At 42.7% G+C, this 12,268-nt stretch overlaps 1 protein-coding gene across 1 annotated transcript in view; it reads right to left on the bottom strand.

Moving 5' to 3' along the window:
- Nucleotides 1–10,613, bottom strand: part of mxd4 (MAX dimerization protein 4) — a 23,489-nt gene extending 12,876 nt beyond the window's left edge. Inside the window, exons 1-3 of the mRNA XM_035660595.1 lie at nucleotides 10,392–10,613; nucleotides 9,618–9,717; nucleotides 5,987–6,016 (exon numbers count right to left, since the gene is read on the bottom strand). Of these exons, the coding sequence (XP_035516488.1) occupies nucleotides 5,987–6,016; nucleotides 9,618–9,717; nucleotides 10,392–10,455 (194 nt within the window). The 5' untranslated portion in view covers nucleotides 10,456–10,613. The remainder of the gene's footprint in view (nucleotides 1–5,986; nucleotides 6,017–9,617; nucleotides 9,718–10,391) is intronic.
- Nucleotides 10,614–12,268: the final 1,655 nt, after the last annotated feature.

Below are 12,268 nucleotides of genomic sequence, written 5' to 3'. Positions count from 1 at the left end.
GTGTGTGTGTGTGTGGGGGGGTTCTGGCTTTATAATGAATCCTTGTCAATGATTAACACACAGGATCTAGTAGCATGAGAGATGACTCCAGCTTCCATGTTTACTGTAAAAGTTTGTCTGTTTACTTTCAGAATAGTGGGGTGGGGCGGGGTCCAATGTGAGGGTCCGGACCCACCTAAAAGGCTGTAAGATAAATCTGAGAGGCCACAAGATATTATTTTGTAAGACTTTTTTTATGTCATCATTTTAGGGTGTACAAGCCAAACAAGGTGACAAACTGCTGTCGTACACAACACTAAACAACGACACGAGAGAGAATCAAGTAGAGACGTAAACAAATTGATGAATGACAGACCGGCTGCAGCTCTAATCCATCTCTATCAATGCATAATCAAACAAATATTTGCTCGTGGAAGCGGTTGCAGAGCGCTCTACTCTAGCCTACTAGTTTTGTGACCCCCATCCACCCACAAGACTCTCCCCCGTACACACACTCTCTTACTTAACTCTGCATTCCTGCGTATGTGTGCATACTCTGCTGACCTGAATTTCAGGCTGCCTGCTCGACACACAAAGCAGCCACGTCCTACGCTGCCTCCCGTCCCTCCCTTCGACAACGCTCAAGAATGTCTCTACTCACACAAGGCCTGCAGGGACCGAACTATGGATGGTTCATACAACTCAATTTCCACCTCCTTTTTTCACCTTCTTTCTTTAATTGTCTTCCTTTGCCCTTGAAATCCACCCCAAAGCTAAGCACACACCTTGTTAAAGTGTGCCCCTACACAGTTTTTATGAGCATCAGCTGCTTTGTGGCAGTGAACTGAGTTTACTGAACCAGAATGGTGGTGTAGCCCTGCAGCAGCGACACCTGAGAGGGAGCAGGAACATTCTCACCTAGCAGGTCCACGGCGGTCGCATTCTCAAATATCTCTGTGTGACTGTACAAAAAGCCAGTAAAGAAACACACAACTGCCGACTGATGTACGTGCAGCCACTCTGAGATCGTGGCCAGGGTTGACCCGAGCGAGCCACAGAGTTTCTAAGGGCCTGGTGACCTCAGGGTGGAGAAATTCCACATGTGACCTCTGCTGCTGGCCTCCAGCTGTAGCCGCTTTCTTATTGTTTGTCTACATACAGCTTCTCAAGAGTTACAACCCAGACTGTCCTAAAGCTACGTCCATCGACTTCAGTAAATGTATTAACAGTTGGGACAAACCCAGTCTGTCGTAAGGTTGGGCAATATGGCGAAATATATCAGGAGAGGATAGAAATGTGCCAACCGTCTATACATAACCGTAATACTTCTGGTGGTATTTCTCCATCGCAGGACTATATTTTGGCAATTATGTTGTACTGTGAATACATTAGATTTGCAGGATTTTGGCATCAAATTTAATAAATACCTTGATTGATTATTTTTTATTATTTTATTCACCATTGACTTATTTTATCTACAGAATATTAATCTGCAACTATTTACTGTTTTGATAAGTGTTTAAGTCATTTGTCAAGTAAAACATGCTCAACGGATCCTTAGTTCCAGATACCCAATTGTGAGGATTTTCTGCATTTCTCTGTCTTATGTGAGAGTCAACTGAATAACTTTTGCACTGTTGGAACCAGCTTGAGGCCATCTGAAAATGGGCTCTTTTCATGGCCATTTTTCACAACTTTCACCATAAAATTAAAACTTTTTCCATATAGCACACCTTAAGAACACTCTAACATCACAGATTTCCCGTTTAATTTACCTACAAACTACTACATGGTCTACATGTGCCTTAGTGATTAGACCATGGCACGTACAGAACATCATTCATTACTGGATTATTAGCTGCCCATGCAAGCCAAATGACTCCAGGTCACCACACACACATGTGAGGAATGTAACTGACAGTGTGACATTTAAGGGAAGTTAAGTACAAAAGCCACGTGCAATCATGTGAGCATGTGAATGCCACACCAAAACCCAAACTGGAAGAATAAAGAAACTTTACACCTTGTTGATGTAGCTGCCTGTAAGAGGCAAACATGACAAAAATTGATTAGTTTATAAAAGCAACATGTGGACATAAAGCGACCTTGACTTCAACTGTATTCACAATGTGCACTTTATAATCCACGTTACAATGTAGATTAACAGGATTAACAGGCCCATCAAAGCCTGGCCTTCTTCCACATAAACTCACTGTCACAAAAGAAGATTTATACCTCAAAAGCAGAAAAACGGGCACACATGAGTGTTGGCAGGAGGGCCAGAAAAGAGTGATAAAGGCCCTCTGTGAGAGGGGAGCGCTGCCTTTCTCCTCCTGTCTCACATTTCTGCTGACTCAGACACTTTTAGGCATTGAAAAAGGAGAGCCAAAATAAGGAGAAGGAGGAAAAAAAGATAACAGAAAAAACAGATGTGATCTCAGGAGAACGAAGGAGACAAGTAGTAAGGCACGGAGGTGAAGTGACAGGGCTGTCTCTCCCTCCCATCGACACGCCACCATAACTCAAACAGCACAGTGAGGTGCACGCCCGGCCTACAGACACACACACGCACACCCAGGAGCTTCACTCGAGGGGGAAAGAGTTCCTCAAAGCCAAAGAAGTCATTCATCACAGCTGGGAGTAGAAGACACTGGGAGAGTAAATTTAATTAGGGAAAGGATTAGACCGTGACAAAAGTGAGTGCACGCTCCTGTGTCCATGAAGTGCACGTAAATTTAAAGTTAAGTTCAATAGGTGTCACACAGTTGCTGCACATTATCTGCGGTACGATATGCATTTTAAGAGAATACTGCTTGTTGAAATCAATCTGCAAACAAAATCTGAAAGTGTTTTTCTGAATGATCTCAGAAATGAAACCAAGAGCACCTGGCACCCATGGGCGGTGTCTGTGTCTGGAAAGGTAAAAATAGAGCTGTAAATCCTTTTTTCAATTGAGGGAAGCAGCACAAACATACCAGATACCCAGCCTTACGCGACTGGACTCAGGTTTCCTGTAAACAGGTGATATGTGGGAAAACAAAACCTCTGTAGTTTCGCAATCTCTTGGCGTTTCTTGAAAAGGAAACTTGTGGTGCGGACAAGTCGTCATAGCGTGATCAAGAGCGGCTGAAGTCAGAAATGGGAAGGAAGCAATGCCAGCGGAGGCCAACCTCACAGTAGCATTCGCTTGCACAGAAATGTCAAGCTGATGCTCCGCAGCTTTGGCCTATGCAATGCAATGACGAGAGAGAGAGAAAAAAAAACAGCAGTGTCACCTTCAAGATGGTCTATACAGAGCTGTCACGGCTGCACTCGGGCTGCAGCAGATAAGCAGGTTGTGGCAGGATGGGCGACCCTGTGGGACGCTGCTGGCACCCACCCAGACGTCTCACTCTGATAACAGGACACAAATATATGCAGGGTGCCTAGACAGCAGTCAGTTTGATGAGAGACACCTAGCATGCATAAGATCGCTGAGCAGCAGCCAGTGAGCCTGGTGTCCCCGGGAAATGGACAAATTTAGGCAAAGAAACATATTTAAAAGCTGTCACATTAGACCCTGGCTTAAAATGGACAGATGACTTGAAAGTAGGGCTTGGTATTGAACCTTAAACTTATTTGGCACGAAAACTTCCAAGTATTAAAAGATGGTACTGAATGTTTGGTGATCAAATTAAAAAAAAAAGCCAAATTTAGACTTTTTTAGGCATTGGTCTGTACTTGGATTTCTTTTGTAGGAACAGGAATATATCGATTATAATTTTGGTATTCCTACAGAACAAGAAATCCCAGTTACTTAGCCATATTTGCAAGATAGGATTATTAATAAACTATTTCACAATACCCAATTCAGTGCCTTCCGGCGTGTAAACCAGACTTTCATCCGTCACCTTGTCTACCACGTGAACATACAACACAAAGATTGCTCTGTGCTGCACCAAACACACCGACACATGACCAAACAAAGACAGTGAGTCAGGGCTCAAACAGCAGCACCTCCCTGGAGTGGCGTTTGAGTGTGTGGGAGGGAGGTCAAGCTTTTGGAAGCGATACCCGGATTGCTGAAGATTACTGACGCTGTGCGGATGCTCCAAACTGGTCACATACTCTTTAAACTGGTTGAACAGGACAGCTGAAGAGTTTTGGTTTTCTTTTGAATCAGCGACAGACAGTCAGCGATCAACCGAGGACACTGGAAATTCCTTTGAGTAGCACACAAATAGATTCGGAACAGATCAGATTTAAATCACCCTCTTGATTATTTCACGGATAATCGTCTGGTCTCTAAAATGTAAGAAATCATTGAAAAAGGCCGATAGCATGTTCTCAGAGCACAGCGGGGGGTGTCCTCAAAGTGTTTGCTTTGTCCGACCAATAGCCCAAAATCAAAAGATTCAGATTCAGGATACAAAACAGAAAAACTGCACCACACCACTTTGAACAGCCGAAACCATCAAATGTTTGTTATTTTTGCTCGATAAATGATTTAGTGTGAAGAGAGTGTCACAATTGTTACTATAACAGGTATTATACACTACATACACATGCACTGTAGACAAGTGCGCTAAAGCCTGAAGTAACAGTTTCAACCTTTAACACCTGTATGTTGGAGTAATGACCCTGTAATTTGAAGCTGCAGGTCCAGACGGGGGTTGTATCAGGATGCATTGTGTTGCAAAGGATCACAATGACGCCTCGTCACTGCAGGGCCCGTCATTACAAATAAATAGGCTGACATTTCTACTAACAAACAGTCACGGATGAAAGAAAAACGACACCTTGAATTGACCGATTCAAGGACAGCGCAGTGTGACTTGCAGCGTATTTAAGCTCTTACATCATGTCCAAAACATCAGTGAATAAGTAAGCTAACCGTTACAGTCATGACACTGCACTGGAAATCATTTTTTTTAAGAAACCTGTGGCCATTGTGATGATAAGGGAAGTGAGTAAACTGATTATGGAAGACTTTACTGGCACTTGCATTTGTCAGTTTGGCTGGACGTCACTGGTAACCAGCAACCACACCCGTCATCGGACATGAGGTAACTGTGTCTCAACACCTGCAGTGTAATAATCAGGCTGGGCCTTCTCCGTCTCTCAGGTCAGGGAGGAATATGTCTGCACTTGTTTCTCTCTCTCTGCACAACACATCCATTACTCACTCCCAGACATGTGACTGGCAAACCCCAATCCCTCAGCGTGGTTGACTGTGTGTCACGCACATGCAGCCTAACACACCCATCTCAGCCTTTGCTCACATGCTGATAGTCACATCAGCTGTTTGCTAAATCCTCTGTGGTAGGCAGTTTTTTAAAAGAATCAGCTTTGGGTGACCTTGATGCAAAATAAAAAAAAAATGTTTTCCCTAAAGCGGCTTGGCTTTGTTGTATCAAAGAGGGGGTTTCGCTTCCTGGCATGAAACCGTTGGATCTGTGAAGTCACTTCCCCTGTTGGTGAAGTCAAAACTGAGTAAAAACACAAGACGCCTGTGCCTCTTAATGAGCAAGTGTAACACATCACCAAGAGCTGAGAACTGCACCCCAAAAGGAAGAAAAGAAAAAAAACAACTAAACTTTCTGAGCTGGAATATGCTGAGGGTAGTAGAGCAACGTGTGTGTGTGTGTGTCATTGTGGGCGACGGCCAGATTCACCCCGCCTCTCCGTTCACAGCGTCAGTCTGGGCAGGATTATCACATTACTGACAGGACTCCCTTTCCATACAAGGTAACGAGTTTCATCCGTGAAATGGAGACAGATCTAATCAACATGAGGGCGCTCTTTGAAATCAGCTTATTATCCATTCTCACACACGAGGAATTAATTGATTAAATCTCTTTGAAGATGACCCCAGATCCGATCTGGTGCCTTTGACTGAGAGGAAAAATATCTGACGTTTACCTGCAGCCAGCATCCCTTCACTGAGTATGTAAGGAACTCAAAGGGTGCTGGCCAAAGACAAGCATGACAAAAAAAAGACAAACGCAAGCCTCAGATGTCACCTTACCTGTGTTTCTCCAGCTCATTGTGCGACGATCTGAAAGGACAAAGAGACAAAAGATAAGGATGAGCGTCAGGGCGGCAAGGGCAGCAACATACTGTCAAAATACTACACAAACACCTCAAAACACATCATGTCGTGTAAGAGTATGTTGGCGGCCTGGTTAGTAAATGTTTTGATCCAAAAGACGGACGAAAGCAAGAAGTCTGGAAGAAACAGGAGATCTCAGAAACATTCGGAAAAAAATGAAGGGTCTGCTTTTTTCTTTCTTTCTGCCTCCGGGTGGCTTTAGGGCTTTTGAATGCTCGAGTTGCTGTACAATAAAGTACGAACGAATATCATAATACCCCCAAACTGGCCTTATCATCAATTCATTCTGAATTTGAGGCACAAAGAAGGAATGTAAAGGCTTTATCACACATTCTGGAAAGTGCAAAAATGGAGTCTAGTTTAAAAAAAAATCTCATTCCATGTCAGTGTGACATCTGTCAGACAGTGTGCAGCAGAGGGCGAAAATGACCCTGAAGAGAGAGAGAGAGCAGTATCTGTGACACGGCACAACACCCACCCCCTCCTCCTCCCCCCGGCCCGCTTTCACACACATACAAACAGCACGCACACACAGCTGTTGTTGCTGCACACTGGCTGAAAAGCAGCGTGGATAAAAACACACTCAGACGTCTGGAGGCCTAGACGCTGCAGAATTCCTCAGCGTGTGGGCTATTCCGAGGAGAGCCCCTGTCCTGATGTGCAGCCAGGACCAGCGAGGGCACTGCAGTCCATCTCAAACAGGCCCTCTGTTCATGAGAACGCCATGGATACCACGGCAATAAAAACAAAAACAGCAACAACAAAAGACCAGACAGACAACTAGCCTTTTCAGATTTTTCCGCTGTTTGAGGGCCCTTGTGCGGGTGAAGCAGTGGTTCCCACAGCTGTGCCGAGGAGGCCAAGGCTTCTGCAAAGCGACGACACCGCTTGCTGCACCAAAAACAGGGTTACAGTTGAATCGTGCAACTGGGATAATGTGGCGTCTGCACAAAATCATCCCAGGAGGAGCACAGGATGTTGCACTGCCCCTTATAACCTGGTCCAAAAGGCCGACAAAGAGCTTTATTTTATCAAGGAGGAAGTTGTGCTATTCAAACCTGCACATATTAGGGAAACGTCCCAGTCAAAGCACAGAGCATGACCAGGAAATCATTCTGCAGCTTTTCAGAGGAAGAGCGTGTACAAGGATCTGTAATAACAGTAGGTTAATGCACACCTTTACATGTTATGTAAAAGAATGGTGTGGCATGCAAAAGACTCTGCAGTCGTAAACTTGGCCCTGGTGATCAAAGGCCTGTAAATTAAGCTAATATCACCCTTTTTATTGACTGTAAAACTGCCATGAGTTCTTCTTCAGAGGACCTTGTGTATGTTTTCCCACGTTCACAGGAAGGAATTCAAGGATGCAAAAGAAGTTAAGCCTGACTTTTTCTGCGCTATTTATATTTTTAATTTCATATCTAGTGTGACAGGGAGGTGAAACAGGGAAACTCTCACCACCAGGTCTTCGTCTTTTTTTAGAGGCATTTTGATTTAACAACAGTCTACGAGTAAAAAAAGCAAACTCCACCAGGGTTTCTTCTTTCTGTGCACAGAAATAGACTGTCAACTGTTTTTGTTTTTCACATGCCCTGAATATTGCAGCATAGAAAAACATGTTATCTGTTTTAATTTGCAGATTCGATCATGACACTAAACGCTATGGCACCCGTTTTTGGGTTCTACAAAGCAACGCATTGTGCTTTTTAACTTAACAGCTAGCTTCTGTTCAACTGAAAATACGGCCTAAGTTCAAACACGAAACATGTTTTTACTTCACTACCCCCAGCATCCTGTTGATGCTCGAAAAAAAAAAAACTGTGGGAGAGTCACAAGAAAAAGGAGGGAAAAGCAGGTCTGGTGCACGAAGCCTAGTGGACTGGTGTATGTCACAGTATAGGTGTCTGTTTTAGCCACCACACCCACCTGCCACATCTCCATACACACCCTGACCCACACACAGATACTTAAAAATAATTGTGTTACTCCGTCAGAGACTGAATGAAAGGAATGTGGATGAGACTGAATTCTCATTTGTGACAGACGGATACAACTATCACTTTCATATTTTCCAAACTGCGTCTGTCCAGTGTCATTACAATAGTGATAGCGCAGGTTAACAAGCTGTGCGTGCTGTACGTGCCATGACGTAAGTCACTGCTGATGAAATCAGGCTCACTGTGCTTCCCTAAACTAATATTAGCCAACAGGAAATTATTATTTTTTTTTTATCAGATCACTTTTGGGAATAACACACATGCAAATGTTTCTGGAGAGTTTGACCAAAACACACATTTATTACATATCACAGGTAGGCGCAACAGATGAAAGAGTTCACTGTTGCACAATCCTGGAAAATGAATCCGGCATAAGATTCATTTGCATGTAGCCTAGAATATAAAAGTCCCCAAATTACAGTCATGTGACATCAGGAGAGAAGGGATTCCTGCTGAGGGCGTGTCCCACACTGATCCACTCAATTTTAAACCCCTTTTCATAACAACACAGTGAAGAACCACCTGCTGTGTGGTCGATGTCATTAGCAGCTAGAGGTTAAAGGATTGGTTGAGTAATCGATAAGTGGATCGTAACATAATCTATTAACTTTATGTGTGATAGAGATCTTAGGGTTCTGGATTAAAAACAGGGGATTTAAAGATGCCACCTGACAACAATTTTGACATTTTATGGAAAAACAATGAATTGATTAATAGAGAAAAACACTGGCAGATGCATCAATAACTAAAATAATATATAACAACAGCCCTGTTAGCGGCCTTTTAAATGACATGTTAACCTGCTAGTTTAACTGACCTTTAACCAGCTGTCCACTGGGCAAGTTAGAACCGAAACTGAAACTTAACATTTATTTACTTATGTAATTGTGTTGTTTTTTTTGGCCTCGCAGCGTTACAGCATGTGAGTGGGGTCAAACCCGGGTGAAAGCGCGTTAATTACAGTTTAATGAGGAGCGAATAAAGAGCAATGGATACTCTGATCACAAGCTTCGATCTCCCATGTCTCACAGACAACAACGGAATCAAGGTTTTATGAGCTCTGTGTGTGTGTGTGTGTGTGTGTGTGTGTGGACAGGGGTCCCCTTTGGTAAAGGAGACTTTCATTTAACATCACACACACACACACACTAACCACATGAAAATAAAGACATTTCAAAGCAAAAGTGATAGCTGTGTGAGACAGACTGAGCGTGCAGAAAACGAAAGGTTATGTGCATATCGACTGGTTTTTTGTATCGGCATGGGGAGAGTTTTAGGTGTGTGTGTGTGTGTGTGTGTGTGTGTGTGTGAGTGAAACAGAGAGAGTGGGAGCAGCAGAGTTGACAGTGTACGCGTGGCAGTGTTTATTGGAGAGACCAAAACAGAGAGCCCAGCCCAGGCAGCAGAAAGATGGCAGTGTGCATGAAACCAGCTCTCTCCCCCTTCCCCACTCCTTCCACTATATATATATATGTGTGTGTGTGTGTGAGTTTCTATAAGCTGACAGTCGCACAAACAAATAAACAAAAGAAAGCAAGAATGATATTTACCTGTTGTTCTGAGCTTTTCTGGAAATTGACGAGGCTTTCGTTTTCTTTTTGGAAAAGTCGCTACTGTACGGTAAAACAGACGCATAACCGTGTTCTGCCTCTATTGAGAGAAAAACAAACAACACAAAACGAATGTTAACGTCTGCACTGCAAGAATAATAATAGTTCTTTTTAAAAAAAAAAAAGAGCTGTCAACGAGTCAATAGTAAAACATGAAATAGCTGTGGAGGCTAAATGTCATTTCAAGAGGAACCAAAAGGCGATCGATCCCCAATATAATCACTTCCAATACATCCATATAGCACAGCACAGCCTCCAGCAAGGGTCTACACTGTGAGCAGCTGATGCTACAGGAGAATGTTCATGAGGATCACTCATTATGATACTGGCTCATATTTTCAATGTCACTCTTGTTTACTCATTTCCGAAGAAGCTAATAGAACAAAAACAACACACACACTGCATTGTGAGTACACACGGCGCACGCCCTGCGTTAGGAACACTGCAAACACACTCACATACATACATGACATACTTTAAATCATAAAATACAGCTGTTTGTTCTCTAGCATACAGGCTGTGGGTCCGGTCTGCACCCATCGCCTGCTCTATGTCCCATTGTCTGTGAAGTGACATCATACCTGCACTATGGCAGGGCACGTTCAAACTTTACATATAAGAGCATTAAGCTATCTGCCGTCCTATTGATCCGTCCACGAACTGATCACTGGCCTAGAAACCCCCCTGGCAACTTGTCAGTTTAGCTCGAAATACCTCTGTCTTTTCTCTCCAAGTACTCTGCAGCCTCCAGCAGAATTAAAAGAGAATTAAGTTCCATCTCGCTGTTGTCTTGTTATATAAAATTTTTAAAAAAATAAAATAGACGTGGTCTATTTACACAAATGTACAAGTCATGAAGTAATGGAATGGAAGCGTAAAAAAAATAAAAACAGTTTCAGAGCGATGTGTGTACGCTGCTATATTCAGTTCTGAGTCTTGGTGACTCCAAACTACAGGCAATATCAACAGCACCTAACTAAAACTCACACCAGTGAGTGACCGCGGATCTGTCCAATAGGAAAAGCGTGTGTGCGGGCTCTTTGGGTACGTCTTAGCCAATGAGCGGGCGGCAAACCGTGAGGCGCGATTTGATTGGCTTGACAGGTTAAAAGTCATCAGGGACATACCCTAGCAACAGCCTGAGTTGCCCGCCCGTCGCGTAGTTGATTGGTTTGACACGAATACAAGCTGCCTCTGATTGGCTGGGGTGAACTCTGGGCGTGTGTCATAGTTGAACTTGGGGTGTTGGTTTTGGTTGCCAAATTTGATAACTTCTCAAAAAAGTATGCTGTTGGATTTGGACCGTGAAAGTAAACTACATTTCAACGGCCATTTAGTCAACAAGGGTTGGTTTACATGCGTCAGCTATTTCCTATCATGAGTGTGTGACATGGCAGAATTACCCACAGGGTTTGTGTTTTGTGTTCATTTCCTGTCCCAAGTCATTATGAAAGTGTTGTATGAAGGCTACAGAAACAGTTCAGGGCCTCTATGATCTGAAGAGTTCAAATGAGCATTATTTTTATGATGTTGAGGGAAAATATGGTCAAAAAATGTAAAACAACACAATTTACCTTGAAAACTCTTAAATATTATCCAGCTTATTTTTGAAAAGCAGTTTTAATAGAGGTAGCAGGCACAGATGCATCGATGAGAACTCTTAATACAACCAGAGCCAGAGCTGGAACAAAGCGTGGATGTATAATAATACTAATATAAGTAACAATAAGATCTTATAATACATCTATGCACAGGGGCTAATTTATTGCTCTGCAGGTCACAAATAATTCTCAGTCCTAAGTGTCCTGAGCTTATGCATCCTTCACCAAAGGTAAAGCCATTTTAAGAAATTTAAACAGAACAAGAGTGAGAAAAGTATATTTGCAGTTAAGTATTTTAGGTGACGAGTGCTTTTTAAAAATGTATTACTCACAAATAAAGACTAAAAGCTTTAGGTTTCAGGTGTACTTTGGTATGTTTTTCCTGTGACACAGTTAGAGCTGGAACAATGAGTTGATTATTTGATTGAGTGACAGAAAATGAAATCTACAACCATTTTATTTATCAGTCACAAATTTGAATTAGTCAACTTTCCAATTGCTGTTTTATGTTGATGCTCGTCTCTGCATCCGAATGTGATACTTAAAGGATTTATCTGTTGTCTGTCTGCTGGTTTGCAATGTCAAAAAAGACCTTTCCCTTCTGCTGTTAAAACTGATTCAGTATTCATTGTTAGGGAAAAGACAACAGACAAAACATAACAAAATATAGGCTTAAATTTTTAGTTTACGGGCATGGGGAGGACACAAGACATTCCAAGTCGAAAGGTTGAAGTCCAAGTGAAGTAAAATTACTGGTGTTGCAGTCAAAGTGCAGTTGCAAGTCTTTTTTAATTTTGTCAAATCAAGTCCAACGTCATCAGATTCTTGACTCAGATCTGACTGAAGTCCAAAGTCACATAACTCAGGTTTAAGCATTTACTTCTGGCTCCAGATTCACTGTTAGTGCTTCATTTCAGAAAGCAAAATCCCATCAGAAATGTTGCTTCATTTTCACACAGAAGCCTCAGCTGTGTAATGTGCTTGAATTGT

Source organism: Morone saxatilis, unplaced genomic scaffold (assembly GCF_004916995.1).
Source record: "Morone saxatilis isolate NCDOM2014 unplaced genomic scaffold, NCSU_SB_2.0 Contig17, whole genome shotgun sequence".
Classification (NCBI taxonomy): domain Eukaryota; kingdom Metazoa; phylum Chordata; class Actinopteri; family Moronidae; genus Morone; species Morone saxatilis.
Note: the sequence above shows the minus strand (reverse complement) of the source record. Positions and strands in the feature narration are given on the sequence as shown.